We start from the raw sequence: 27737 nt of genomic DNA, 5'->3' as shown, positions 1-27737 counted from the left end.
TCAGGCACAATAGAGGAAAGATACAATGTCAGAAATGCTCACATATTCTAGCAAAGGCAGACATCTTGATGGAAACATTTCCAGAACAATTTTCTGGGTATTTTGTCAGGAAAACACAGTTCTCAGTAGCAGACATTACCCTACTTATATAACTGGTGCAGTTATGGGAAGGGTGAATTTACTGTATTCAATTAAGCAACCTCACGAAGATAAATGTCAGCACAATACATGCTTGAAACATGAATTAAAGCACAACTGAAAACACTAAACATACTATAGAAGATCACAAGAAAAGAGAAAGTTAACAAACATACACAAAGTACAGAAATTGAAGATACCAATACATCAAACCAAATTGATTTAATAATCGATCATTGGGTACGACATAGATTACATAATGAATGTTGAAAGAAAGGCCAGGAAACCATGAATCACCTGATGATGTGAACAATTGTATTGTTTTGAAAACATTTTGTCAGTATTGGGCTTTCAAAGATGTGAATAGCTGTCTTTCTTTTAAAATATGAGTGTCAGTGGAGCATGCTACTATATCATTCGGAACATTTTTCTGGAAAAGTTCTTAATGAACGCTCGCTTAACCTCTTGGTTCCTTAGGCTGTAGATCAATGGGTTTATTAGGGGGGAAACAACAACATAGACAACAGATACTACTTTGCTCCTGGCACCAGCTCCAAAGTTCAGAGCAGGAAGAACATATGTATATATGATACCCCCGTAGAACAAAGTGACCACCAGTAGGTGAGAGGCACAAGTGGAGAAGGCCTTCTGCTTCTTCGCAGCAGAACGTATCTTCACAATTGATGAGAGAATGCATGTATATGAAATGATTGTAAGGAAGAAGCACGTCATGCCCAAGAGGATATCTGCTACCAGGCACACACGGTCAACAATGTGAGTATCAGAGGAGGAAATCATTAGAATTAGTGGAATTTCACAGAAGAAATGGTCCAATGCAGCTCCTACAAAGAAGGACAGCTGTAGGATTAGGCCAGTGTGAATCATGGAGTTGAACATGCCAACAAGCCACACAATTGCTCCCAAAGAAATATAGACCTTCTTGCACATGAGTAATGCATAATGGAGAGGATGGCAGATGGCTACATACCTATCAAATGCCATCACTGCGAGAAGCAGAAGCTCAGTACACAATGCCCAAGAAATCAGGAATAACTGGGTCATGCAGGCAAAATACGAGATTGACTTTGACTCCGACAAGAGGTTCTCCAGGATCTTGGGGATGGTGATGGAAGTACAGCAGAGGTCCAAGACAGCAAGGTTGGCCAGAAAGAAGTACATAGGGGTATGAAGATGAGTATCTGAGCATATGATAGAGATGATCAAGATGTTCCCCAACATTGCCAGCAGGTAGCTCAACAGGAAAGAAGCAAAGAAAGATGCCTGTAATTGTGGGTAACTCGAAAATCCCATAATGAAGAAATCTGTGGTTGTTGTATTATTTCTTAGTTCTGCTAGAGTGGGATGCATCATCTAATGGAAGAAAAGCAACAGACATTGAATCAATTCACACACATCTGGAGGCTATAGTGTCGAATTGTTAGCACCCTAGGAACAGTGTCTAGCTTACATGACATAAAGGAAGATTATACAAATTCTTCCGAATATAACAGTCCATTTGGTTTATAGGCATTAGTATTGGCTATTTGTACACAATACAAGGAAAGGGGATTGTGGGTCTACCTTGGCATGCATAAAAAATTATAAATAAGTTAAATTCAAGTATATCCTAACTTTCAGCAGGTTTCACCAGCTTTTCTGGTCAGACCACACGTGCAGTCCGGCACTGGCAAGCAGAACTCGTAATGTGGCGGAGAGGTAACAACGGCGCCGGTAGCAATACTGGTGCCGTTGTTGCCTTTCCGCCACATTCTGAATGAGGCCCAATGTATCATTGAAATGCCATAATTTTAAGGTAACTCTTTCAATGGTTTCAAGTGTTCCTAATTTCTCTATTTAGAATGTACTTTTATTTGAACTATCTCTTTCCACTGCGGGGTACCAGGCATTTGCCTACTGAAAGCGATTTTCTATCCGAAGATGGCTTGATAGTCCAATTTTACCAGTGTCAATGTTTTATCAAAGAGACATCTGTTGGCTGTCAGCTATCTGTCTGGTACTAACTATATCATTTCCAATACTTCTGTCCAGAATTGTCACACTTTGATGCAGATGCAGCGTATAGGAGTGAAGCGTCCTTTGGCTGTATTACATCTGCAACATTTTTTGGAGTCTTGTCAGCACAGTTTAATCACTTTTTTGCATTGCCCTGTGAATCTTGTAGGTCATGTTTTCAGTTATGTTTTGCTTGCCAACTGTTGCGGTTAATATGTTTGTGTTTAATATGGCTATTGCCTTGCCTAACCTGGGGTTATCTTGACAGACGCCTTTGTTTCTCCAGAGCAATGCTCACTGATTGCTTTGAGGAAGTGTAAGCGCTTCAAATTTTTGCAGATTGGGAGTTCGAATTTTCTAGTAAGTTCTCTTAATTAATTAATTTTGCAGACTTTACACGTGAGTTCCTGCATTGTCTCTGTGTCTAAGTTCCTCTCAAGTTAATCTCTTTGCAAATAATGCACATCTTTAGGTTATTCCACAGTGGAGTGCTTGACAACTTCAACACCTTGTGTATTTCCTAGTAAGCTTCTGTCTTTGTGGACCTTCTGATTCTTCTTACAATACAAATTTACTGATTATCCCCTTATTTCTTGATATGTGTTTTACATCCACACTAGTCTTGCATTCTGCTTTTTCAGCATTGCTTTTTCCAGATTGACTAATTCCAGTGTCTGGGGCTTGGGCATCTGTACTACCCTGCTACTGTGTTCTAGAATTGTGGATTTATAGTAATATTTAATGTACAGGAGACCAAATCCCCCCTTGCACATAGGTATTTGTAGTGTCCTTATTGACAGGCTAGAGTGCCCCACATGAAATTAGAACATATTGTTTCAATCCAAAATGTTTGTTTTGGGAATTGGAGTGGGCCTCGTTAGAAGTCTGGCGGTCTGGAAATAAGGGTGCCGGTAGCAACGTACTGGCACCCTTTCCGCACCTCCAGACTTTGAGAATGCCTGCAGTGGCCAGTGCTCACGGCATTGTTAGTAACGGTGCCAGTGCTTCCGTGTCCCCATTCCTGTGGAGTCCCATGGGACTTCACTGGAATGGGGACTTACACTTTCCACCGCCTAACATCCCGACCCATCACCACCTTGAATACCCCGGTGCCAGGGGATATCAGGCAGTGGAACCATGTTACGAGATTTTCGGCCTTGTATTGAAGCGTGTTTGAGATAGGGTAAATAAGTTTCAGAAATACGGTCATTTTGATAACATTAATTTTCCAACCATAGGATTTCAGTCATATAGCCATTATCATTGGTTTTCCACAGTTTACTGTACAGCCTGCAACTTGGCAGTAGTCTTCAATTCCTTCAAAGATGATTTCTTTGACATGGTTAACCATGACTTTATCCATGCAACTTGTGTATAAAGATTGCATGTATGCAATTATTTCTGAAGTTCCTTTTGTGTAGGTTCTCGCATTGGAAAGGCCCAGAAGGTTTTTTCTATGCATCCACACTTAATATTTTGGCTAGGAACTGTTTCTATTTACAGTAACACAGGATAACCACCTGGTTTTGGGTCTGATGGTGAGCTTTACTACAGCTGACAAACACTGCTTGGTCTAGGTGTAATAAATGTAACATTTTGTCTTCAACTCTCAATCCTTTTTCTGAGAATGTATGTGAGGATCTTGCTTCCCATGTTAATAAGAGATATTAACCTATACATGCAACATTTTTCAGCATATTTTCCTTGTTTTGAGGTCACATTTATGACTGACTTTGGTATCAATGACTCTTTGAACGTCTGAGGAAAATATGTATTTGGAATTGTTTTATTAATTAGTGATTGGCATCTGCTCCATTCTGTAGTGTTTGACAAACTCAATCAGTAGGCCGTGTGGGCCTGGCCACTTTCTTTTCTGCATAGATCCCATGGGCCAACCAACTTCACCTGTGGGAATGGAGGTGACGAATCTTTAATTACTTGTGCTGTTAAGGAAAGACATTTTCATTTCCCAGGTATGTCTACATCTCTGTTGTACCGTAAATGTGTGTGGGCATAGGATTGTGTAACAAATCTGCAAAAATCCCTGCTTTTTCCCTGTTTTTGAATCTTATGTTCCTCTGCATGTCTTGCAAGTCTATTTTTTCCATCAAGAATGTGGCCACCTTAGTACCCATTTTCCAATTTGCACTGCCATATAAAGAATAGTTATCTTTCAATCTGTCAGTGTATTTCTAATTCATTTTATATTTGTGTCATTCTATGTTGTAGTTCTTCATGTGGAAATTGTTTTCATATACTTTATCCCTTCTTCTAACATCTTTAGATGTGTGTTTCCCTCTGTTCTCCTTGGTCGGATGGCTCATGAATCTTCTGTGTATTGTGAGAAACCTGAGGGTATCCTCACTTCTACTCCCCCTTGATCCTCTTATCACATGGCCTGGGAAAGGCTATTTGCTCCCGATTCATGGGGTGGAGAAACGAGGGAGGATCACCTGGCTGGAGGGGCCCTCAGGGATTGGAAGTGGTTACCCACAGGTATCCCCCTTTCCCTATTGAAAACCACCCCAACATCCCCACGTCATTCCTGGGCTATTGTCAAGCAGCTCCCCTCATTTTCCCACATATTTCCTATGACACTACTGAGATGAGGAAGAAGCAACTAGCAGTAGGGAACACCAGTAACTCCTTTCACCACTGTTGGATGAGGAAAATGTTTGCAAAGTGCTGTGAAAGTCAGGCATGTTCCTCTAACTATAGTCAGGCAGGTTCAATTAAGAGCTCACACCAACAACCTGTAAAGAGGTTGCAGGTGTAAAAGAAGAGACCAAGAGAGCAGCACATTGAACAAAAGGGAGGCCTGTGTGGGAGATGCTAGCAGGGGACCCTCCTCATGAGGAGGCAGCTGTGGTGGGTCCTGCAGAGATGCCAGGACACTGGCAGACAACCCCAGCGACCTGTGGAACCCAGGAGAGGTTGGGCCATTGGACATCCTTAGGTGTGGGAGCCTATGTGGTCTGGGAAATGCAGCTGGAGCTGCGAGCATGGGACGAGCAAGCAACTGCTGACAGCATCAGCAGAAGCAGAGTGGATCTGCCGGCAATCTCAGAGAAGCATCAAAGGTGCAAGTGGGGCTCCCAGTCAAAGGAAAACTAGGATGCGGAGCGGAAGGAGTTCAGTGCAACAGAACCAATGGGGACCAGTGAGTGAAAGGGAGCATCACTCGAGACCAGGCCGCTCTAAGGGTGCTGGATGTAAGCAGATTGAATGTCGAGTGAGCTGAAAATCAAACACAGAATGCGAACAAACACAAAGTCACAGGTGGATTGGGAATCAAGCAGCTAGTAAATAATGATCGAAAAGGCATGTATATAGAATATAGAACTGAATGAAAACTTTATGATATCAAATACCAAACTGCATGAAAACTTTGAGAGCAAAGCTACAAGTTAATGAAAATTAAATGGGAAAGCACCCATTTGAAAGCAACACATGAAACATGAACACAAGTGTGAAAGAGCATGATGGAAAGGTGTGGAGTAAACTAAGACCACCGCAAAGTGAACCTTGTGAATAAATACAGTCCAGCAACAGCCAAAACTGGCATAGGATGTGTGACACCGTGTGGGGAAGCCAAGAGGCTAATTTGGAGAAGGCAGGAGAGTGTGAAACTGCACATAAAGCAATGAGGCTGATAAGAGGAAGCTAAGTGAATGTGAATTGGTACACGGGGCAGATGAAGAAGAACCTATGTGGGCTAAAGAGCTTAAGGTTCCTGGTTACAAGACCTGTGATGGGTGGACCATGTGGTCGGACAACTGTGCCTAAACCAGGGAACCCTCCATTGTGAATGTTAAAGACATTGCTAAACAAATAAAAAAGGAGCACTGTGAATGAACTTTTAATGCAATCCAGAAGGAGTATCGAGTTGATCTCGAGTTGTGTTAAACATTGAAAGACTGAGACCAATATAAGTTGCTGCATTTAAGTCTTGGGGAAGGGAACCCTACATGTTTATCATCAATCCAGCCGCTGTTTGTTTCTAAGAAGAATTTAACAACTCCAGTTATGCTAGCTAAGCTTAGACAAATGTATTTGTTTATAAAGGTTAAGATGACAGAGGACTCTTCATTGTTGTATATATTAAATTGACATAAATGAATAATACAATACCATAGTGATTATAGTGTGCAAGCGGAACATTGAAGAAATGTTTTAGATAATATAATGTCAAACTTATCTGGAGCTATATAGGGTGCCCGAGTTTGTGGACACGAAGACTACAGCACTTTAGCAGATTTTTGAATAAGGTTTTTATGTTGTCTGAGGCCTTTTGGATAAAGCTGCTTTTAGGAAGACTTGTTTTGCTAATTAGAGCAGTGACTGTTTTACGTAAAATACATTTGTTGGAAGATGAATGGAATGTGATAGTTTGTAGCTGTATGTACTATTTTATTATCTTTCTTTTGACTTTATTTAAGCAATAAGCACCGAGCCACAGGGGCATTACTGAGTCAGGTAATGCTGTCACAACCACCAAACCTGCAACACTCGCCTCCACCAATTCTGTATCTCAGGCACACATGTTTGTTCCAAAGCGCCCCCATAGGGTTCATCGTGCATTTAGACCTCTCTACTGCTCCACCAAGAGAGTGTGGAATGAGCCCAGCTGGACCCAGGCATGGGGATTATGGCACCGGATACAACATAGGTTATTTAACTGACCATCCAACATGGAGGGGAAAGAGCCCAAATGCTATTGAGGGCTGCTGTCTAGTCTCCAGGTGTGGCAGGGTGTGACTGCTATATAAGCCACACCCAGACTTGCTGTCACGCTTCACGATGTTCTGTCAGCAGGCAGTGGCACACTCGCCGTGATCATCTCTGAGGATGCCAGCCTGCCTTAGAAGAGCCTCCCTTCGCTCTCCAGAGAAACTCATCACCTGTTGCCATCATCGGGTCTGCGCCCCTCTGCAACATACCCACGTTCCTCTGGCTCTTTACAACAGCTGCTGATTGGGTCCGCGTGCCTTCTGCAACATGCCCACGTCTGCTCCGGCTCTTCACATCAACTGATCGGGTCCGCAGCTCCTCCGCTTCACATCCACTTCGGCACGGCCCTTCCATCAGCTGTCTTGGTCATCGGGGCGCGGCCCATCTGCAGGTAATCAGCTGCTACAACATCTTCTTCAGCCACGCTCCTGTGTCCCGCCCCATCAAAGCCCTGCAAAGAGAAAGGGAACAGTAAGTTTAGGAAAGAAGTGTATAAAAACGGACATTGGCAACTTCTCCATTGTGCACGCACAATGGTCCAAGGCAAAACGGACACAGACTAAAAAAAGATCAAAACTTGCCAGCAAAGGACAATATCAGGCAAGCCAGCAGCAAGATAAGCTACTGAGCTACAATTGCATTCTCGAAAAGCGCAGCAGAGCTCCAAGCCACATCGGGTCTGGGCAGGACTATACACCAGTGAAGCAACTGGTGGATTGAACTATTGCGCCCCTGCTAGGGATACAAGCAGGATGGAGAGCTAATCTTCTTATCACATAAGGTGAGCACGCATACACGCAAGCTGGGTGGTTAAGGGAAGTCAGGGGGGACAGGGCGGATTCCAGCTACCACTAAGCTTCTTAACCCATCTCTGTCTGTCTTCTTGGTTTCCCACAGACACAGTCGTCCACTGAGCAAGAAAAGTGCCAAGCTGAGGTTCCTGATACTCCCGCAGACCTAAGGTGAGCGTGAGAAATGCCCCGGGCCCATAGTTATAATGCTTAAAAGGGCTTTTTGCTATTAGTACCCCAGCCCGCAAAACCGGGGTACTAATAGCATTTTTTTCTGTTCCGAAACGCTACAGCATTTTGAAACAGAAAAAAATAATTTTGAAAATAAAATTAATGCCAGAGAAGGGAAAATTGGGTCTATTTTCCCTTTCCATGGTGGCCATCGGGAACTGACGCGCTGGGAACAGAATTGTTGCCAGTGCGTTCATGCTCGAAAAAGGAGAAATAAGAAGGGAAGTCGGGTTGGGAGGGCAGACAGTGGATTGTTTGCAGGGGAGGGAGAAGGATGAAAGAAAAAACGTACCTGAATCACCGGCGGGGTAGGATGGCAGCCTCCAGCCGTGTGGATGCTCAGAGCGGGGATTGCCCGTTTCAAGCCTCCTCATTGGCTGGGGGGTTGCCACACTTCCCGCCGGGAACAAAGACAAGGAATCGAGGGATTCCAGGTCAGGTTAAGCCCCGGCGAGGGCCAATCAGAATGTTTGTTAATTATATTTGAAATATTGTGAAAGGTTTGATATTAAACCAAAGCACAATAACAAAGGTTTAATGCCTTAATTTATTGTTTCTCTTAAAGCTTCATCATTAAGTATTGACATATTGAACTGACCCTTCATGCCAATCAGTGTTATTTTTATTGTATTGACAAGTGATGAGCCAGGCGAATGTTACCTCAGGTTGATTCTCATGAATCTTGTAGTACATCATGTGATATCTGAGCATGAATATGCATCTTTTGTGATGCATAGAAAGTAAAGTCTTTACTTAAAACAAAGAATTGCCATCAAAAATCTGTTACGGCTAGTTCATCTTGTAGGTGAATTGCCATTTTGTCTTTCTTTCTTTCTACTTATACCAATACGTTTGTATCTATCCATTTACCTCATTCCAATTTGAATTATTCTCTCATTACTGGTTTGTTTTAGTTAGGTTGTGTGAGTTTATTCAACTACTCACAAATAATTTTGTAAGTTACTATTGCACATGTTTACAACAACTTAAATGGTGTCTACGTTGCTTTAGGACTAGGCAGGCTTAAAAGAATCTGGCTTCTGTGTCACATATCTTACGGTTCAGGTTTTGGAGGAGCAATATCAAGCCTATTGACACAGTTCTGGATGTGCTATGTGGCATAGTCGCATGCCTAGGGTTGGGGGAGGGGGCCCGAGAAATTCTGGAGGCAAGAGGAAACTTCAGAGTGATAAAAGTACTGGAGCTGGTACGTGAGGTATTCCCCAGTGCCCCTCTCCTCTCCACAACCTCAGAATGCAAGTGTTCCCTATACCACAGACAAAAGGGTACCAGTACAGTCCATGAGTGCATCTGCAACAGAACAAGATGGATAAGAAATAGGACTTCACAATCTGCGAGTTCGGGACCAATCAACTCAGCAAGCTTGAATGGAAGTGGTATTGTGATCAGCGGCACCTGGACCCTGGGATCCAATCCCTTGTCGGCAGATAGAGATAGGACGGAGGCATTCAGTTTAACATTTTGTATACATAACTGTCATGATTCCTGCCCCTCATGTCCCCAGCCCTCCAAGATGTCAGGCTGGAGCCAGGCCACGATCACCTTCATGGCCCTCAAGGGCCTCTCCATTCCTCCAAAGACCCACTTGGAGTCAGACTTGGCGCTTGTGGCACCAGACTCACTCACTCCCATAGGATAACATTGGGGAATGGACTTGTAGTGCATTGAAGGGGACAAGATGGATGCCCCCACATATTTCGGTTCCAAGAACTGCATGTGCAGTCTAGTCTTTTGGGTGTGGTTCAGCCCAGAGAAACCTGGGATACCCAGAGACTATTTAAGCCACGCCCAGGCTGAGAAACATGCTTTGTGTTTTCTGCACCTGCAGCGTGACACTCACCGTGTTCAGATTGGTCTCCACTAGGCCTGCATCTTTCTTCTGCGCTCAGCTCCTGCAAGAACAAGAACACCGTTAGGAACAGCCTTACCTTGTGGCGCTTCTGCCCATCATTCATCGCTTCTTCTGTTCTGCGGGCATCTTCGGCGGTGTCATTCCCATCCTGGCACACCGCTTCCTAAGGAAAGGGAAAAGAACTGAAAAAAGGCATTAGTAAGCATTCAGCAAATCTTCGCGTATTTTTAAAGACTGGACAAGCTTCAAACGCTTACCTGAATCCCATACGCTCTGGGGGAACTCTGTCTCCGGAACTTCTCATCCATCTGCAAGAGGGAAAAGACACTCCAGGTTAGCGTGGAAACATCTAGAGGTGTCGCATACCGTGCTTACTCACTGCATTTCTTCATAACCGGCATCCACGGTGAAAATGTCACAGCACCTAAAAGACACAGAAAAAGAACTCAGTTCAATACAAATACGAAAGGGTCACATTGCGCATCGCGCTCTCACTCACCTTCAGCGCTACTCATCTCAGCAGCACGTCGCCATCCCCGGACGCCGGCCATCATCTAAGGAAGGAGAGGAACGAAGTTAGAGAACTGTTCAAAAGACTCATTATACTTAGCTGTCGGACTCTTGCCAGTGAATTAACTAGGCAGCAACGAGCCTGCATCAATCAACGCGCCCCTGCGCTGAAAGCAGGATGGAGAGAACACTTTCCAAGAAAACAAGGTGAGCTGTGGATCAAAGGGAAGGGTTGGACCCCGGGGAAGAAGGGCGTTAAGCACACAGAGACAATAGGGAATTAAACTCTATCAATCCTGTGTTTCAGGCATAGTCTCCAGTCAAGTAGACTCCAGGGAAGGGTTTGAGGTCGTAAAAGGTCAGAACAGGCTGAGTGACTTCACCGTGGATACCAGGTGAGCGTTACAATAACCTGACAGAGTGAATTTACCAGGTCCACACAATGTTGTTAAAATGCCCAATAAAATCCCATCACCTGAAGTTAAGGCGAGAGCAGGCTTACCAACAAAGTGTGGCATGGGAGGCGGGTAGGTTAGACAAGGAGGCTGACTCAGTGGTCGGTGTTGGAAACAGAAAAGAGTTTATTCCAAATGATGCCTATGTCAAAGGTCACAAAAAATGTCTACTTCATGGTTGAGCAAAATGTTCTGTCTACCCCAACCTGGGATTTCTCTTAACAACCCAGGACTTTGTCTTTGGGTTATGTGCATGCTCACTTCCAGATCAGTTGTTCATTGAGTGTGATGGTCAGGGCCATCCCTGCCCAGAGCCTGGATCACTCAGTAGGTCTCCTCCATCAGAGCTAGACAGTGGTTGAGCGTTGCCAAGAATTGTCCACCTGTTTGAGGTCTAGTGGGTTTGGGCCAAGGGCATCCTTGGTAGATTCACTAGCTGTCAAAATTGAACAAGCAAACTCACTGACCTGTTCTCTTTGTTGGAGTGAAGGATAGGTATAGTCACCTCTGTAGCCCACAAAGTGTTCAAAAGGGGTACTGGGATGATACTGCATGAGTTTCAGGGAAACTAACTAGAGAACCCTTCAAGGGTAAGGAAGCCATCAGGACAGATGGTGAGGTCCAGCAGTCAGCGAATAGCAGACGTCTGGGTTCTCTAACTTCCATATGAAACCAGGATTGCATGAGTAAGGAAGCGGGGAAAATAATGAAGGACACTAGAGGGAATGCTGGAAGGAGGAGGAATCTAATGCCAAAAGTTGGAAGAACTGAGGAAAAGGAACAGTGGTGAAGGAAGAATCTCAGAGAAAGCTAAGAGCATCTGCTAAAGACTAGTGTTGTGGTGCAACTGAGGCCGCCATCTTGGGTGAGGATGCACAATAATCCAGGTAAGTTTGATGCTTCCTGAGGCCTATCTAGGATCATGGGTACCAAGACAATCCCTGTATAATGACTCTTCGACCCCCACCCAAATCTGCACCATCTCTTATCTCCCCCTCTTCTTCTTCATTCTGCTCTGGAACATCCTTGTTCTCTCTTGCTAATATAGGCCCTTGTTATTCTCCTGTCTGCTCAGGTATGGTGCTGATATCTTCCCCTCCTTGCTCCTTCACTTGGCCAGCTAGAAAGTACTTCCACATCTGTCTCCCTCCATGGTAGGTGTAATGCAGATGGTATTGATTTACCCACCTTCCCACTACTCTTTCAGAGAGTAACTATCTTTTACTCCAAACTCCCCCCAAAAATTGTCCTCTCACTGATGATCCACCTCTCCATTCCTTAATAACTCCCCTCATACCGATGGTAACTGTTTCTTCCTCCAGCCTCCTTCATGCTCCCTACAACTTCCATCTATCCTTGCCTGCCCTCCTCTCACTACTCTTTTTCTTGCCACTTTCTGCCAAACTCCTTGCGCAAACTCCTACTTGAACATCCCACTAAGCCAGACCGATCTGGCTGGTTTTCATAGGAAAGTCCTTCCTCTCCTTGACAATCCCCTTGTGTATTGAAAGAATTTCTGTTTTCTGATTCACGTATATGTTAGCTGACATGTAGCTTTGAAAGGGGCTCAACTGTAATTACATGAAGGACCACCGCCATCTTGGATTCTGGTGGAGCCATAATCAAACATGTAGTTTCCATCCTCTACCAGTAAGCCTTGCTGTTAAAGTCTGTATGAGTCTGGGTCACCCCATTCTGCTGGGATGCTGTTCGGGAGTCGCCAAGACATCTGGCAAGTATGCAAAATGGTTTAAGGTATACAGGTTCCTTTCATTGCAGAGAATTTGTAAATTGGTAAACTCCATGATGCTTGTACATTGTTGATCATTTGTGTCCATGTTCGTGTATTCTTATCACACCATTGAAAATGTGTTAATTTGCAGGACTTCTGAGTGATACTCATGTGCGAATAAAATTGTGAGAGGGCTTACCATCCCTTCGATTACACCCAATGGTTTGCATGCACAAATGGAAAGAATCTTCACTATCCTAGACAGGGATCTGCGTTTGCCAGACATAACAGTTGTCCATCTAACTATAACCCTAGCCCTGGAATACAGGCATTCAGGGGCCAAAGATGGCCATCTCCTCTGACAGAGAGAGAGAGAGACAAGATGGTCTTGTGACCCCTGAGGTCTTTGAGGCAACAAAAACAGCCTCCTTTTGTGAAATGGAGAAGGGTTCAAAAGGGAAACAACCCAGTAAAATGGCTTCCATCTAGTGTCACCATTTTACACAAATCAAGAATAGCCTCTTGGACAGCAAAGAAAGAGGGTACCCTCTGAGGGCCACTAAGGGGTACCTATGGGCTACTGCTGCTTTAGGAACAATATGGACTTTTAATTAAAATAAAGACCAAACCGCATAAAAAGCAGCAAGAACTACAGATGGGGCTTCCTCATCACTTAAGAAGTAGGCTTTTTGCCTAACATCCAGTACAACAGCAGAGGGAGAGAATGGATTGTCCTGCTTCTCAGCTACCCTAAACATATGCAACTCTGTTTTCTTAAGGGTAAGGCTTCCACAAGGAGCCAGTGAAGAACACAGGAGCAAACATTTGGGAAGGAGAGAGCCCACTAGACCACTCAATGCAGAAGTTGTATATGACTTGCACTAATACAGAGGAAATAAATATGCTTGTGACTCTTTCAAACCATACCTTCTTCCACCTCATGTTTGTGGAGGAAAGAATATCTAAATGGGATATGTACATAGATGTAATCACAGAAACTGCTCAAAAGACTTCCGCAGAATTAAAAGTAATTCAGTAAGGTAGGAATCAGTGAGAACAGGAAACAATACAATCAAATAATGTTCTGGATATCAATTAGGTCATTACAGAAACAAAACAGTCTCTTTGAGGCAATGCAAGATGGATTAAACGTGTGCAGAGAAGCCAAACCATGTTTAGAAAGAGAAACTTTGAATGATAATGACATTCACAGTGAGTGCTTACAGATACTTGACAAATTACATAGTAAATTAAGTGCTCAACCCATTTATACCAATGATTTATTAGATAACAATGTGACAATACATATTCAATTCAAAGAAAGTCAGGAATTGTCTACAAAACCCATCATAAAAGATATGGTTTTGCAGGCTGAATTTGAACAGCTACAACAGAATATAATAATTAAAAAGCAATGGACCCAATCAGTCCAAGATGAAGACAATGGGCCTCATTACGACCCTGGCGGCCGCGGTATGAATGGTGCCGGTAAGGTACCGGCACTGTTCATACCGGGCCGCCACATTACGAGTTTGCTCGCGGGTTGCGGTACGCACGTCTGGTCTGGCCAAACGTGCATACCGGCACCCGCAAGCAGACCAGGATGCTAACAAAGGACCCGTCATTAACGGGTCCATTGTTAGCATCCTCCCCATTCCCATTTGAGCCCTATGGAGGCTCAAATGGGAATGGGGACGTACCTGGTCCCAAAAATGGGAATTACCGGGCCCGCAAAAGTCAGAATGGCCCGGAAATTCCCTTTTTTCGGAACCCGGAGACAAGAGTTTGGAGGTAGCCATGTCGTTAATGACGGCATGGCTACCTCCAAACTTGCAATGAAGCTCAATGTTATTCAAGAAATACACCAAAACAAATCACAATTGCATGCACGCAGTGCTCAAAGTAAGGTGTCTTCATGAGAGCTAGCGAAATGAAGAGAAGAGAAAGTGACATTTGGAGAAATGTCAGATACATAAAAATTAATGACTTGTCCTGATGGTGCAGTTGCTGATTGAAGAATTGAAGAAAGTTAGCTGGCAGTCCACGAATCATGAGACACTGAATGAAACACGTGCCTGTAAGTAAGTAAATGATTCCTGGCTAGAGGTGTTACAAAAGCACTCAAGAAATACTGACCTAAAAACTAGAGTATAGTCAGATCACTTGATTCAATGTAGGGAATAACTAGTGCATTGTAATCTACAAATAATTATTGATATGCATAACAATGCTAGGTTAAGATGAGAAATTATAGAATATATGTTGAGTTTAGCATCTGAAGAATGGAGACTCTCTTCTATTCCTGAAACAAGTTCTCGACTGCCCTGATCTTTCCTGAGAAATACAAGTTGAGATGGTACATACGGCTATTGTGAAGACATATGTGGTGTCAGATATACCATTTCCCTTTCCCAAACACACTGCAACAAATAGGAAGAGCCAAGGTCCCAGTCATACACAGAGGAATATCTGGACCATCTGGGGAGAGGAGGGAGGTTGGCTCACTTGCAATATAAGGAGTGGACGTGATTGGGAAGAATAGTACTCCCAAGCTCAGAATAAGTAAGATAATGTTTCAACATGAGTTAAGAGATCAAGACGTGGAATGTATGATCAAACAGAGAGACAATTTAGCCCAACATGCCTAACCTTAAGCAACAAGGAATACAATCCAGAAATGGCATTTTAAACAAATCCTCATGCACCAGGGAATATGAGGAAATCACAGATCCTCTAGTTAGATGTGGAAATACTGTTTCTGAGTGTCAACAGGACGAGGTGCCATATATTATTCACCAAATCAGAAAAGATTTGAGACCCCAAACCTAGAAAAGAATTGGTGAAAACAGAAGAAAATTACCCCTGTACCTTACACATAGGAAACCTTCCTAAAATCATTATGACAGAGAGAGTAAATATAATATGTAAGCAGAGAGGGAGGTTCAAGCATTGGCTCGTATTCGGATGTGGGAAGTTGGATCCAAGTAAGGAGATATAGAAATCGAAAACCCCAATCACATTTTGTGAAAGACTCAAACAGATTAAGGCTATACAAAGCTCTATGACCCCCTATCATAAAAATGCAAAATAAACTGTTTGGGGGTTTCTACAATTGTACCAACAGGTGATGGCATTATTTGGTTTGAAAAATGACCAAAACAACTTTGAAAACATAATATTGAGTTTTTTTAGTTTCTTTGGTGGACAAAATCATTATGAATGGCTCTCCTAAAAAGGAGCCATTTAAAAAATATGTTCAACTCATGGTAACCCACTATAAGCCTGGAAGGCACCCTATAATGTAATGTTTTACTGAGGACCAACTAGGGAGTTTACTCAAGAACTCATGCGTGCATCTGCCCACATTCTCAACATGTCAATACTGAAAGTTAGGACTTTAAACCTACTTTCTTTCATGCGCTTCCAAAATATGTACTTACTCAGTCCATGGCTAAACTGGATGCATCGGTTTCCACAATATATGGAAGTTCGGGGCATGGATGCTTTAAGACAGGCGCAGATGTGAATTTTAATTTCAATTCTTGGAAGGCTCTTTCAGCCTCTTCAGTCCACAAGAAGCGTTTGTTCTTTCGCAAAAGTGCTGTGATGGGGTGTACCACATGTGAGAAGTCCGGAATAAATCTGCGGTAGAAATTAGCAAATCCAAGCATGCTTTGTACCCCTTTAACTGAATTGGGTGATGGCCACTTGAGAATTGCGTCCACCTTTCGAGAGTCCATTCGGACCCCTTTTGGAGTCAGGATGAATCCAAGGAATTCGACTTCTGTAGTATGAAAAACACATTTTTCCAATTTTGCATATAACTTATGCTGGCGTAGTTTCTCAAAGACTGCACAAACGTGCTTAACATGGTCTGATTCTGAGGAGGAGTACACTAGAATATCGTCTATGTATACAACAACACAGACGTCAATGAGTTCACGAAGGACATCGTTCATAAAATACTGGAAGGCTGCTGGTGCAGTGCACAACCCGAAGGGCATCACCTGATATTCGAATAATCCGTACTTGGTGCGAAAGGCAGTCTTCCATTCATCGCCTTTCTTTACACGTACCAGATGATATGTCCCTCGGAGATCTAACTTGGTGTAGATGCAAGCATCCTTTACTTGGTCTAGTAACTCCGGGATCAGAGGCAAGGGGTATCGTTTTTTTACCGTAATCTGATTTAACGCGCGGTAGTCTATACATGTTCTAAGGTCACCTTCCTTTTTAGGCACGAAGAATAAAGCTGAGGATGCCGGAGACTTGGATGGCCGAATGAAGCCATTAGCAAGGTATTGATCCAAGTATTGTCGTAGGTGAAGATTTTCAGGCTCAGTAAGTGTGTAGATCCTACTGCAAGGAGGTTGTGCACCCGGTAAGAGGTCATTTGACAATCGTATGGTCTGTGAGGCGCTAATGTGTTTGCCTGTTCTTTTTGAAAAACATCTTGAAAGTCTTGATATTCCTGAGGTAACTGCGCAACTGGAGTAGTGACTGTGGCCAGACTTTTGTTCAAGGGTTATTTCTGGTAACAGGTACGAACACAATCCGGGAAGGTCACTCTCTTCTCTCGCCAATCAATACAAGGGTTATGTGTTTCTAACCATGGCATTCCCAGAATTATTTGGAACTGCGGGGCCTTGATTAAGTCAAACACAATAGCTTCTCGATACCCGTCTTGACCTAACAGTGTCATCTCTGTAGTGGAATGAGTTACGGGCCCTGAGGCTAATTCAGTTCCATCGACTGTGGTGATGACATCCGAAGTGGTCTTCTTGCAAAGAGGCAGATTCATCCTTAAAGCCAAATCGTGGTCCATGTAGTTCCCTACGGCCCCACTGTCAATATATGCTCTTACTGCGTGCATACGTGATGGCTGCTTTGGATCAACAAGGACCATTGGTATGATGAGGTGCGAGGTCTGAGTGTTCTTCTTTAAGCTCGGCAAGCGGACCTCTACGCTTGTCGGGTGTGGTCGTTTCCCCAATCGGGCTCTCTGCCTTTATCAGCAACTCCTACCACCTTCTTGGGTGGATTTGTAGGACAATCCCGTAGAAAATGTCCTGAGGTTCCACAGTACAGACACAGTTGCATCTGGCGTCTCCTTTCTCTTTCCTTTTGCGTTAAGGGTCCTCTAAGCCCCCCGATCTGCATAGGTTTAGATGCATCAGTCCCTTTGGAGGCAACGTTGGGTTTAACCAATACCCGATTCTCAAACTTGGCTTGGTCAGCCTTTCTGTTCTGGAGTCGATGGTCTAGCTGGACCACTAAGTCTATATACTTTGCGCAATCCTGAGGTGGGTTCACAACTTGAGCCAAGACGTCTTTGAGTTCTCCCCGAAGTCCACGGTGAAATAATGTAACTCGCTTTTCCTCAGGCCATCCGGTTTCCACCACCAACCTATTGAAAGTTGCGATATAGGTTAACAGATCCTGGTTACCCTGTCGTAAGGATAAAAGTTTGTTATCCAGGGCCTGTCCCTGTGAATGTCTGGCAAATAGTTTTTCCATGCTCATTTGAAAACCTTGAAAATCCCGGAGAAGGGGATCATCCTGGTTGACTAGTGGAATGGACCAATCTGCTGCGCTGCCACTAAGAAATGATAATACAAAGGCTACTTTGGCTTGGTCATTTGGAAAGGCCCCAGGTCTGCATAAAAAGTGCAAGCGGCATTGATTCATAAACACGGCGAACCTTTTTGGGTCCCCAGCAAAGCGTTCAGATGGAGCTAAAGGGATAGTTCGTGGTAAAATCACTTGCACAGAATTGCTCGATGAAACAGAGGTTGGATTCCCTCCCAAGTCCAGGTAGGGGTGTTTGCCCCGCTTGGTTTTGCAACAATTGCCTAGCAAGATCATCAGTGCGCTCCTTTGACACAATCAGTTCTCTCCTGAGGGCATTAGTCTCTTGACGGGCAGAGTGCACTTCTGCTCTAAGTTCCCCTAATAATTGGGCCAGTTGGTCAGTTTCTGAGGTCTCCATAACGCCAGGGTGGGGATTTGTAGATAGGCTTCGTGTTCTGTAACGCTCACCTGGTTCCCACGGGGGCGTCGATCGGAACTGGACTGCTAAGGTCTCCACCAGCATTATTCGTAGTGCAGAGACGGCTGACTGACCGGCCTTCCTAGCTTTGTCTGCTTGATTTGCAAAAGTAGTTTCCTAAAAGCAGGAGGAGGGGAATTAGCCACCCAGTGGATGCAAGGAAACACTTGTTCAACTCGTTCCCTCTAAGCACCCCGATATTCCCCTTTTGTTGTCTCACCTTATTGTTTGTAATGATGAGCTCTCCATCCTGCACCGAGCGCAGGGACGCGTAGAATCCCAGTTGCTTCACTGGTTTGAAGATTTTGGGCGAGTTCCAGATGTGTTGGACTCCGTGGTAAATAGCAAGGAGACGTAAGTAAAAAGTCTATAAAGTTCAATTGTCTGTTATTCACTCGTTTTTCCCTTTTGCAGAGACGGCTGACTGACCGGCCTTCCTAGCTTTGTCTGCTTGATTTGCAAAAGTAGTTTCCTAAAAGCAGGAGGAGGGGAATTAGCCACCCAGTGGATGCAAGGAAACACTTGTTCAACTCGTTCCCTCTAAGCACCCCGATATTCCCCTTTTGTTGTCTCACCTTATTGTTTGTAATGATGAGCTCTCCATCCTGCACCGAGCGCAGGGACGCGTAGAATCCCAGTTGCTTCACTGGTTTGAAGATTTTGGGCGAGTTCCAGATGTGTTGGACTCCGTGGTAAATAGCAAGGAGACGTAAGTAAAAAGTCTATAAAGTTCAATTGTCTGTTATTCACTCGTTTTTCCCTTTTTGTATTGCAGCTTGATCCGAGAAGAGTTCACCTGAAGTGCTGCAGGTTGCGCGTGGGTAAGAGTCTGTATTACCCAGCGTTGTCCGGTAAAAGCGAAATAAATGTCTTTAACAAGTGTTCTTTCCTCCCACAGGTGCGGCGTTAAAGAGGTGGTATGCCGATGAAAGATGCCTAGGGGAGCGGTAACTCTGGTGAGTACAATATGGTTGCTTTGATTGTCTTTGTTAGCCCCCGGCTCACCTTGTTCTCTCTGTCCCTTCCAGGTTCCACGGATGCAGCGGTGAAATGATGGCTGCAGCGCTGAACCGTGGAGATGCTGACTGGTAGGTGTGGCGCGGCGCTTCTGCTAGCAATGCGATGCTTTTATATCCGACGTGTTTTTTCCCGTTCTGAAGTGCGGCGAATTCGGGAACAGATGAAGATTAAAAGGTAAGTTCTTGTTCTTATCTCTCTTTCTTCTAGGATGGTGTCCAGGTTTGAGGTGGGCGTGGCAGAGGACTGGATGCTGCAGGCACGGTGAGCGTCACGCTGCTGAAGTGCAGAATAACGCAAAGCATGGGCTGCTGTTCGGGCGTGGTTTAAATAGCCTGCAAAATAGTCCCAGGTAAGAAGTTCCCCAGAATCACACCCGAGTAAAAAATAGTCCCTGTAATAAAATAGTCCCATCTAGGCCTCACGTGGGCTTTGATTCATTTGCAGCATGGTCTGCACAAGGTAAGTAATGCCTATGAGCCTGGCGCCTATGGTGCCAGGACTGATGTCTAATATGAGCCTGGTGCCTAAGGCGCCAGGACTGAACCCAGATAGACCCCAGCCGGGGCTGCTGGGGTCTCAATGAATGTCTGGATGCCTGCTCCCGAGGCTGCTGGGCTGGGTCCGGATGCCCGGGGGTAGGCATCATGACACCAGGATAACAGATCCCAGTACCAAGCTGAGTGAAGACCGTGCAATAGATACAATAATAGTTATCAGAGTTACCTGGATTTCTCCCTTAGAAGAGATCATTACATTATGGAAAAACAGAAATATGACAAAAGACCATCCTGTAGTCAAGTGGGTGGAGAATCGATTTCATATATTGAGCGACAGGTCAACCAATTGGCTTTTAGAATTGGTCAGATGATCTGATCTCAACACAGATATCCTTATCCTTATGCTCACTGCAGCATTGTCTAAACTGAGTCAACAAGTCAGAGTGGACAATAACAAGAGGGAAATATGCACAGTATAAATCTACAAGGAGAAGAGGAAGGGAAATCCTGTAGGCATTCAGATCAAACACTGGCAGAAGCTTCTTTGACATCCCGTGAATATACCCCTGAATTTTCAGAAAAATTGTTAAAGACCAAAATAACCCTTCTTCATCCATTTAGATAAAATCAGATAAAACAAGAGCGTGAAGTTAAGTGAATAGAAAAATGCGACAATTACATTTGAGAAATACAAGAACTTTTTGGAGACAGAACCAAGTGTTTTCTCTTTCAAAGATGAAATGCCACCTCCTAAAGAACAAAGAATCTGAACTCAAAGAAATGTGATAACGAGACTAAAGTAAATAACGAAATTAACCAAGACCCAGAAAGTTGAAAATAGAGATACCAAAAAAAAGAGGTTAGTTCTTAATTTCCAGACCTTTCTATTGATTACACTCCAAGCAGTGGCAGTGACCTTTAAAATGAGACAGGAGATTAAGTGCTTGCTCATTATGTGATTTTGAAATAGATTTTTAATCTTAGGGAGTCCTTGACCAGCCCACCTGAATTTGAGCTTGTGGAAGATGCCTACGATGTGGCAGCCCAAGGTCAAAATAATGAAACTCTAAACATGAGAAATACATTCAGATATATCCATTAAGTCACACTTTCTCTGTACATTGGAAGTGAAAGAGCAATGTTGTGTGCACATATCTAATTTCAGGGACAGTGTGACTTTGGGCTCTTATAGGTACAGAGTCTCAAGTCACCTTGATATCTTGAGAAGTATTTGATACTCTGCACCAAGAAAGATGGGAAAGTCATTATATTACCCTGAAACCCATCAATGGAGAACTACACAGTTTTGATGGAAAAGAGATTTCGGTGTACAGGGTTACTTTGATAGAAATCAGAATAGGGATACATAGACTCATCTGGTGATAGCCATGGCTGATTAGGGCATACCCGTCTTACTGTGGAATGATTTAAATTGAAGGCTTACACATTTCATATATTGTGTGAAACTGGTTCTTTGGACCCAAACTTGCCCCCTGATCATTTTAAAAAGAAGTGCCAATTTATATCAGTATGAACAGTATGCACTTTTCACCTAAATGAAATATATCCAGACTGAGTGGAAATTCATGTTCAAAATACTCAAGTCCCTGACATCACTATCATATATGTGGAAGAACAAGGTGAGAGTGGATAGTTCTCCAATCTGGATGGCAGGTTTTATCTGCAACGGATCTCCAGCGAATTTCTCATGCAACTGCTAAATAACTCAGAAAATGAAATAAGCAGTCTAAGTAAGTTACAAAGTAAAGGATAGCTCATATCCCTCCCTATTCAAATTACATTAATGGTTATAAGGGTCCTGTTCTCTCAAATGTTTGCTTTATACAAGAAAGTAGCTTCATCAGTGAAAAACTGTTCAGAACATTACAGAAATATGAGAAGGTTCCCACATGAAACTAAAAAATAAATAGGAAACTGGACTTGAAAAGATTAATTCAAAATACCTAAGTACTAGCCAGTGTATACTGAACATCATAATTGGAACCAAATCAATAAATCAATATTGCTGGGACACAAGAAATTTAATTTTGAAATGTTTATATCAGTAATGGCATATTGCATATAGCATTGATTAGCAATGAATTTGGATTTGATCAACCACAAAGTCTTGTCCAGAATCAAGGGAAATCTGATGGATTTGAATGAGCTTCAGGAGGCATTTAGGTCAGCTCAATTGCTGCCATATGCTTCTGAAGTTCAAAACAAAGTAGACATTATTATTCCTGGAAATGCTTGGCAATGCACATTGTCAATAAAAATCAGAAAAGGACAAGCCTTCTTTACTGAAGAAGCTTTTATTAATTTAAATGACATTCTTCAACAACAAGGACTGCCTCTGCATCCAACTCTACCATAAGATCTTAAAAATGATACCATTCCGACATTGGTTGACAACAATGACCACCAACATTTTATTTCATCTCAAGACACATCCATTGGAATGGCTGTCGATTCCAACACTTGTCAATGGACCTTACCAATCTTATCATTGGTCCAATACCTGAAGATAGTTATAACAATACTGATAGCAGACCAGAGACTCTCTATACTCGACAAGGAGGTAATGTTATGCTCTGCTCCCTATACCCTTATCTGGTAGAGAATGTGACCTGTGACATTCTTGAATATGAGATAAGTGTTCCGAGTCACCAGTAACAAGCTTGATGTCAAGGAATCCTCCAACAAGGTAGATGCCATAAATATAGATCTTTCTATACAAGTTGAAGATACTTACACCGTTGCTAGTCCAGAAATATTTCCAGGCTTCTGTTAGATGTTTGCAGAACAGATCAAGATGGCTGATGCCTGTGAGACAGATGAATAAAGACACAAATTGAGACAAGTGGTTTTAGATTTCTAGAAAATATTTAATGTTGAGTTATATGATTGTGGACAAATATCACTTCATTACATGACAATACCTACATACCATAATAGGGTGCAAGTATTTGTAAAACAGCACAAGTTTCCTTTCGCATTAATGGAATCACTCACAGAGAATATCAAAAAAGTTGAAACCTGTGGGATTATTCATAAGATCCAAAGTACCTTTGATAACCATGTACCATGAATATAAAAACACCATTTTAAATGACCTAAAGGAACTGAACAAGAGGGTGTACATTTCAAGGAGGCCTCTCCCTTATATCAATCATCAAGTCACATAGATCCATAGTTCTGAAGCATACTCTGCTCTCCATTTCACTAATGGGAAATGTACTGTTTAAATACACCAAAATAAATGTACCTTACATTTGGGGGCAGTAGTACGCATGGTACATTTTTGCGTACATTAGAGTTGCAATGGGTAACATATTCCTACATAAAGTCATGACTGACCTTGTACAAAAATGGAACTGCATCTGTGTTGATAACCTATACATTAACATTTAAATTTCCGAAGAGCCCTTGGTGGAGAGCGACTATGTGTTGAATGAATTGTTGAATGCAGGCACAAATATTCTCTTCAGAAAGCACAGTGGTACAGAACCAAAGTAACCTTTCTAAACCGTGGAATTGCAGCCGTTACCTTTATCCTGAAAAAAAATAAGGTTGAGCTTTTAGTGAAATTGACAAATCCTACATACCTACATGAGTTACTAAGTCTCTTACGAATGACCAACTGCAGTTGTAAATTCAAAGAGAATCATGCAGAGATCCCCCAGCCCACGGTCCATTTACTAAAGCAAGTCAGAGTATGGGGGACTCTCAAACATAGGCTGTGAACAACTGAAAAGACATTTTTCACAGGTTCCTTGCTTGACCTACTCTATTATTAATAATACATTTTTCCTTCGAACAGGATTTTCCCACACTTGTTTAACTGCGGTCTTGTACCAGAAGCATGACCAGGTTAATACGATCATTTTACATACAAGTAAAACACTGTCACCTATTGAAAGTATGTTTAATTTCTGCAATAAATTGCCCCTGGCAATAGGAGGGTGTTCAAAAACTATGACCCGTTGATCCGTGGGCAGCATATTATAGCTGAGACCTACCGCAAGCCTCTACAATATTTCTAAAACAACTGAATGTGGTCTGGAAATATTGCAAATTCAAGGATTAATTCCTGGATCCTTTAAATTCGGGGCTAACCTGTAGGAATTCAAAATAACTGATACTATGCAAGCAAATCAAAAATCTCTTCACATGTTGTACAGAGGAAACACCTGTCAGGAAATGTCCATAGTTTATGTGGATGGGTGTTCTTACCATATCACTGACCATAAAAAGAATGAACTATTATTGGAAATGCTGGCATGAATGACATTCCATAACCCTTAGCTACTTATAAGCTTCTTCCTGGAGTGAAGGAACTAATGGCCGTGTATAAAGCTGTCCTTTCTCCTGTATATTATCAAAGCCAGGAACTAGCAATAATTACTGATTTAGATTATGTCTGCAATGGATTTGTTAACACTTGATCAATTTGCAAGGCAGGGGTATGTTGTGTGCCATTAACAAATCCTTAAAACACAGGAAATTGAGAGCACTGCAGAGCAGCCTTCAAGATGGCCACATCATACGTGAGCTCTGTGCCTATGCCTATATTCTGTGCCGCAGTGCCGGTAGCGCCATTGATTCTCCAGACTGTAATAGCCTGGGAGACACTGGATGCCTCTTCACACCAATTGACTCCCTGAGGGGCACGGCTGAACCACGCCTGGTGCTGGGATTGCCCAGGCCTACTTCACGTCTACTGGCCCATGCTCCATGCGTGCCTGCAGTGCCCATGAATGGGGTTATCCATCCACTCCACTAAGCTCCAGGAACAAGCAGCCCGGCGCATCGGACGTAGCCACTCCTCATTATCTTTGTCGCTGCTCCACCCCAATTTGCTGGGAACTCTGGCTGCTGTCCAAAGCTGGTGGTGACATTTAGACAGTAGGCATGCCTCAGTGGTGATCTTTATTCCTGCACCACGGGTACCCCAGTGAGGGGCGGCCTACTGTCCTCCTCTCCCAATGGAGCTACTCCACATGGGCCCTAGCATCAGTAATTATACAAAGCCAACTACAGTGAGACTCTTCCACACTCTATGCCCTAGTAGCACAGGCCCATCTAGTTGCCCCCAGTTTAATATCCTTTGTCTCTCCTCGGCTTTGTATCTGGCACTTTGACTAAGGGCACCTGGTGCGCCAAGAGACATGAAAATGGATGCGTTCACACGGCATGCCCCCAAATACAGACCAAAGGGGGATGGCAGTGTTGAGAGCAAAGCACACCCCCCAGACCCTGAGATACCCAACGTCCAGCTTCTTCTCGATAATATGCAAACTGTCTTCACCTCAGTCAATAGAAAATGTGATGATATTACGGTTAGCATCAGTACACTGTAAAATAAACTCAACAAAGAGGTGGCTAGAATCACCGAGGCAGAGGGTAGGATCAGCACGTCAGAGGATGACCTGACAGCAGTGAAGGGAGGCCTCACCCAATTGACCCACAACACACAGTGGCTAAGTGTGAGGACTTGTAGTCCCAATCCTGCCATAATAATATTTGTATAATCAGTGTCCCTGCACAGGCACCCAGCGGTCAACTGGAAGACTTTGTAGAGAAGATATTGCTGGATATGTTGGGGGCTGTCTCACTGTCACTGCATTTTACAATGGTGCATGCACATCGAGCTATTGCACCTAAGTCCAAGCCTCAAACGCCACCTTGGCCAATTGTGGCTCAAACTTTTAATTACAGAGACTGCAACTTGATTCTGTATGAAGCCTGTGAATAAGGCCAGCTGAGATTTGAAGCTTGCAAGATTTACATCTACCCAGACTTCACAGCAGCGGTACAGGCAGAAAGGAAAATGTTCATCAGTTTGAAGAAGCTTCTGCGTGATAGATCTGTTCCAAATGCAATGCATTTTCCAGCAAAACTGTGCTTCCAGCATAAAGGCCCTGCCTGGGTGCTGTCTGGTACAATCCACCTTAGATAATAAAATCCTCAACCTAAGAAACAAAACCATCCTCAGGAAATCACAGATCATCTGTATTAGCAAAGATATCCCCTCACCCTTCACACCCAGCTCTCTCCCTTTCAAATTCTCCCATGTCTCCGCAGAAGACACACTCTCCACCATCCAATGCCTCAAAGCATCTAACTGAACAGGCAACATTTACCCAGCCCACATTGTCAAGCTTTGTGCAGAACCCCTCGCCCTTACCATTGCCAAATTCATCAACGCCTCCTTCAGCTCCTGCTCTGTGCCCAATTCCATTAATACAAGCCATGTGTGACACCACTGCTGAAAAAACCCTCCCTTGACCCCACCAAGCCGACCAACTACAGTCCTATCACGACAGTACCCTTCCTCTTGAAAATCCTAGATCACACCTAAAAACCCACTTAAAAACTAACAACTTACTTGGCATGCATTAATCTGGATTCAGAACCAGACATAGCGCAGAATCCACTCTCCTTGATCTAAAGACCCAACTCTGCAACATTTGTGATAAGACCTCTTGGCAGCCTTCGATTCCGTCGACCACGAATCCTCTGCCACCTCCTCCTGACCACCTTCAACCACTCCCAAGAAGCAGACAAACGGCTTAAGTCCGGGCTGAGCAAGCAAACCTCTAGGGTTTTCACTGGAGCCGAAGCTGCCAACCCCATCCCAGTATCCTACGCAATCCCACAAGAGTCCTGCCTCTCTCCCACTTTGTACAATATGTACACCAAGCCCTTCTTTGACCGCCTGGACAACCTGAACATACGCTATACAAATTTTGCTGACAATATGCAGATCCCTCTCAAACACACGGGCACCCATGAACTTAACTCTGCTAATAATAAACGCTTTTACAGCATCATTCATGCATGGATGGCCAACCACCACCTCTGACTGAATGATTTAATGGAACTGCTTATTGTCGGTTTCCTTCACCAACTCAAGCACCTCGACCCCAGCCTTCACCTCCTTTCTCAATCAGGGAAATAGCATCCATATATCTCATGATGTCAAAACACTAGGGATCTACCTTGATGCAGAACTCAACATGCACCAACAAGGGAAAGCTGTAGCCTCATCCACGGCAGACTCAACTAAACTTATTAACCTTAGAAAGTAAAAAGATGCGCAAATTCAAAAGAAACACCTATGACTACTATAACAATGAGCTATACACCTAGATGGACAAGTATAGACAGCCTGGACAAACTAAACATTCTACGTATACTTCTGATCATTCCAGCTCAGACTCAGACATTCAATCTCGCCCAGGCACTTCAAGAATACCAACTCCTGCTAATGAAGAGCATACTACCGCTACAGAGGATACCACAAGAAATGAAGATCGAACACTGAGACAAGAGAGACCACTCAGGCAGCCTTTTTTAGACAAAGGGAAAGGAAGAAAAGAACCAGGAGGGGCCACAGGAAAAGAAACCTCGCAGAAACCAGAGTCGAGGTATCCGAACAGGAGAGTCTAATTATTAAAATATCCAAACGGAATTTGAGCAATATAGAGAAACAAATCCTCCAAAAGGGACTCAGATTTGTACCAATGCATAGCACAAACCTTTTCATTACCAAAAAAGAACTTTTCAAATTTGTTCGGAAATTGAAATTGAGGGCATTCTTCACTGATGTTGAGATACCCGATGAACATAGAACCAACAATGATCTCAAACTTAAATCCAAGAGCTCCTTCATACCACCATTACCTCACAGC

The 27737-nt window shown here is 43.4% G+C and overlaps 1 protein-coding gene across 1 annotated transcript; it reads right to left on the bottom strand.

Annotated features, from left to right (window-relative positions):
* LOC138514514 (olfactory receptor 13G1-like) lies at positions 1-26284 on the bottom strand. Its single transcript, XM_069629986.1, has 7 exons — positions 26231-26284; positions 19529-19677; positions 10157-10201; positions 10035-10085; positions 3434-3518; positions 590-1509; positions 1-37 (listed from the first exon to the last, which is right to left on the bottom strand). Exons 1-7 carry the CDS (start codon positions 26282-26284, stop codon positions 1-3), a joined length of 1341 nt encoding a protein of 446 aa, XP_069486087.1.
* Positions 26285-27737: the final 1453 nt, after the last annotated feature.

The sequence above is a fragment of the Ambystoma mexicanum genome, chromosome 12 (assembly GCF_040938575.1).
Source record: "Ambystoma mexicanum isolate Mex_15411 chromosome 12, UKY_AmexF1_1, whole genome shotgun sequence".
NCBI lineage: Eukaryota > Metazoa > Chordata > Amphibia > Caudata > Ambystomatidae > Ambystoma > Ambystoma mexicanum.
The sequence above is the reverse complement of the archived record's forward strand: the minus strand, read 5'-3'. Positions and strand labels throughout refer to the sequence as shown.

What these genes read in the sequence shown, in the direction of transcription:
- LOC138514514 (XM_069629986.1), bottom strand. Translation starts at nt 26,284, where the DNA reads ATGGAATTGGGCACAGAGCAGGAGCTGAAGGAGGCGTTGATGAATTTG. An exon ending in GCCGGTTATGAAGAAATGCA is followed by an intron (nt 10,086 to 10,156) that starts GTGAGTAAGCAC and finishes TCCCTCTTGCAG; the next exon opens with ATGGATGAGAAGTTCCGGAG. An exon ending in CCAGAGCGTATGGGATTCAG is followed by an intron (nt 3,519 to 10,034) that starts GTAAGCGTTTGA and finishes TTTATACACAAG; the next exon opens with TTGCATGGATAAAGTCATGG.